Here is a 3,460-nt window from a genome sequence, read left to right as displayed (position 1 = left end):
TTTTTTTTTTGTCTTTTTGAGACAGGGTCTCGCTATGCAGTTCAGGCTGGCCTTGAGCTCACTTTGTAGCCCAGGCTGGTCTTGAACTCACAACGATCCTCCTGCCTCAGCCTCCCGAGTGCTGGGATTACAGGCATGCGCCGCCACTACTCCTGACCTTCTCTCCATCACCCCTGGGAGCCAGCATGGGGCACCCACCAGTGTGCGAATAGCAGGATAGAGGCAGAATAGCTGGGGACAGAATCTTCCTCATACATCAGTTGTTTATTTAGAAATCAAACAATCTCTTTAATATTTTCTTAGCATTTATTTATTTATGAGCCAAGGGTCTCACTATGGAGCACTGGCTAGCCTGGAATTCAAAAGCCTCCCGTATCAGTCTCCCTAGTGGCGGGATTACAGGCCTGTGCCACCGCACCCAGCCCTTCAGACAATCTCATAATTGCCAGTGCAGGGAAACGATAGGGAGGTACTGAAATCGTATTAGTCATTTGGTAGATTGCCCGTTTTCTACCGGGTTTTCCCTAGCAGGTTTATAGTACCTCTTCCCAGCCTAGGGGCCTCCACTGTCACAAAGATTTCCCCCGGCTCCCTTTTCACCCCAGTACAAATGGGGTCCTCGTCACCCACTGGTAGGAAAGAGTATCGTCCCGGCCCCCAAGGTGATCCTCAGATCGATTCTCCACAAGCAGCAGCCCCAGGGAGTTTCCGAAGTGCCAGTCTGGTCACGGTTTTCCTCCGTAAAACCATGTTAATGTCAGCCACATGTAATCCAAATTCCTTCCAGGGCTACCGGGCCTGCTGGATCCAGCATCCTGGCAGTAGGGAGCCGGGTGGAACCAGCTCCCGGAGTGCCCACTTCTCTGCAGTTATTGCTTTCCTCCCTTAGCTTGGTAGTTCCCTCCCTCTTGGTTGGTTGGAAGCCTCTGGTCGCACCCTAAAGTCTCAGCTGCGATGTCGCCACCTCCTTATGTCAGCCAGCGCTGTCATTCTATCCTGGCTCAGGGCTGGTTCAGGCCTAGAGCAGGGGCTGAAGGATGCTGACTACGCCTAGCTATTTTTGGACAGCCAGAAGGGATCCAGGGCCGGGGGTGGTGGCGCACGCCTGCGATCCCAGCACTTGGGAAGCTGAGGCAGAGGGATCCTTGCGAGTTCGAGACCAGCCTGGGCTACAAAGTGAGCTCAAGGCCAGCCTGAACTGCATGGGGCTGGGGATTTAGCTCAGCAGCATAGCGCCCACCTAGCAAGCGCGAGGTCATGAGTTCGATTCCCGGTACCGGAAAAAAACAAAAAACAAAAAACAAAAAAAGTGAGCTCAAGGTCATCCTGAACTGCATAGCGAGACCCTGTCTCAAAAAGACCAAAAAAAAAAAGAAGGGATCTAGGGAGGAAGGCGACGAAAGGAGTGCGTATCCCTTTAAAAGAAAGGAGGGTCCCCGGGAGCGCGTCCGTACGTACGAGCGTGGCGGTACCGCAGGGCCGGCACCTGCCCCTCACAAAGATGGCCCCGGAGAAGGCGCCGGCTCTTATTGGTGCGGGCGGGGTCTTGGGCGGCGCTGGTTGGTGCAGGGCAGGGGCGTGCCGGGGGCGACGCGTAGCCGAGGGGGCGGGGCCGGCGGGCACCTCCCGCGCTGGTGTAGTTCCCCCCCGCGCCGAGACTATGTCGAGGACTCGGAACCGCCTGCGCGCGGTCTTGTCCCTACTAGCTGTTTCTGCGCGTGGTGCGACGACCGAGGGCTCCGGGCGGCGGGGGTTGAGCGCGTGGCCGGCGCCGCAGGAACCGGGCATGGAGTACCAGGTACCCGTGCGGCGACACGTGGTCGGGCCTGGGTGCGCAGCGTCCGGCTCCGCCAGCTCTCGGAGACCCGGACTGAGGTGGGGAGGGGCGGGCACGTCCTGCAGTCGCGGGCGGGGACGGCGACTAGGGAGTGGGGCCCGGGTCGGGGAACGCTAAAGCTGTTGGGTCCCGCACTGGTGATGGGGGAGCCCCGGCGGTGGTCCAGAGGCTCGCCTGGGCTCGGGGACCACGGAGTCTGCGAGGAGAGGAAGGGCTCGAGCGTTCGCAGTCGAAAGATCCGGGCACCTGGCTCGGGGGCTGGGGTCCCCGCGCTCAGAGGGTTACGGATCTAAACGCCCGGAACTGGGGAGTGGGCCGGCGTCTGGCTCTGGAGGGCCGGGACTGTGGAGGACAGTATGTCTGGGCTGCCGTGCTGTCACCGGAGGCTGAAACATGAAACCAGCCAGGCAGGTGTGCCCGGTTTGAGGCGGGTCGGCGGGTCGGCGGGTCGGCGGGTCGGGTCGCCAACCACCTGCGCGGCGCTGAAAGCCAGAGAAGGGGGACCCGAGGCCTGGGGGAAACAAGCCGCACCTCCACTCCCGCGCGGCCAGGCTGGCATCTCCCGCGCCTGGAGATACCTGCCTCTTCCGGCTGGGAGACCTGGGCACACCGTCCTCTCTCCGAGCTTCCTCCTAATGCTCTCGTTACTTCGAGCGGCTGTTCACGGGGTCAGAATGTGGAACCACAGATTCCCAGGCTCGAGCATGGGGGCCCCCGCTGTTCCAGAATTCTGAGTCCCCAGCCTTCCATGGCTCTGGCCCCAGCCCTGTCAGGGCCCAGCAGATCAGTGGAGGGAAGGAGGCCAAAGGCTCAGGGAGTGGAGCCTGGGGCGCCAAGCACGAAGCAGTGCTAACTCTGTCAGCCTCCCCACCTTCTTGCCTGGCACTCCCTGGGTGTGGTGAACTGTCCCAAGCTCCTATCTTTGGCAGAGTTGGAAAGACGCCATACTTTTTCCCCATTACTCAGTCTGTACTGTAACCTAGGGCAGCAGGGCTGGCACAGCAGGCCTGGCGGGCCCCTGATGTGCTGGGTGCCTCTGGCTCTGAGGACCCCTAGCCAGCTAACCTGCCACATGCGCACTCTTGGGTGCTGCAGGATGCCGTGCGCATGCTCAACACCCTGCAGACCAATGCCAGCTACCTGGAGCAGGCCAAGCGCCGGCGAGGTGACCCCCCAAAACAGCTGGAAGCCATGGAGCTGTTCCTGGCGAGAAGCGGGCTGCAGGTAAGGTATGGAGGGGCCGCAGCCACCCCAGCCTCGGCCTGTCTGAGTCTTGTGGCTGAGCTGGGCTTGTCTCTCTCTCCCAGGTGGAGGATTTGGACCAGCTGAACATCATTCATGTCACTGGGACCAAGGGGAAGGTGAGGGGCAGGACCCAGGGCTTTTTGTCCACCAGGGGGCCTGGAGGGTAGGACCTGCCTACACAGTGCCTTTCCCTTGCAGGGCTCTACCTGCGCCTTCACGGAGCACATTCTCCGGAATTACGGCCTGAAGACCGGATTCTTTAGGTACTGAGTTGGTGGGGGATTGTGTTTCGGAGCTCTCTGGGAACTGTGACCCAAGGCCACCCCAGGAAACCAGCCACATGTCTCTCTGCAGAGTTTATTCATTCAAGAAACATAC

General features: G+C 60.3%; 1 protein-coding gene across 5 annotated transcripts in view; it reads left to right on the top strand.

The window, feature by feature from the left end:
- Fpgs (folylpolyglutamate synthase) overlaps positions 1–3,460 on the top strand; it is a 17,839-nt gene that overhangs the window by 6,216 nt on the left and 8,163 nt on the right. For 2 of the 5 annotated variants that reach the window (XM_013513170.1, XM_013513168.1), the window contains exons 2-4: positions 2,933–3,061; positions 3,145–3,198; positions 3,281–3,345. In XM_013513170.1, the coding sequence (XP_013368624.1) occupies positions 2,933–3,061; positions 3,145–3,198; positions 3,281–3,345 (248 nt within the window). Of the gene's footprint in view, positions 1–1,590; positions 1,799–1,878; positions 2,249–2,932; positions 3,062–3,144; positions 3,199–3,280; positions 3,346–3,460 lie in introns of those variants that run through there. The other 3 variants (XM_005382406.2, XM_013513169.1, XM_013513171.1) reach the window with 3 other exon arrangements.

Source organism: Chinchilla lanigera, unplaced genomic scaffold (genome assembly GCF_000276665.1).
Source record: "Chinchilla lanigera isolate Chin_1 unplaced genomic scaffold, ChiLan1.0 scaffold00018, whole genome shotgun sequence".
NCBI lineage: Eukaryota > Metazoa > Chordata > Mammalia > Rodentia > Chinchillidae > Chinchilla > Chinchilla lanigera.
This window is presented reverse-complemented; position numbering and strand designations above follow the sequence as displayed.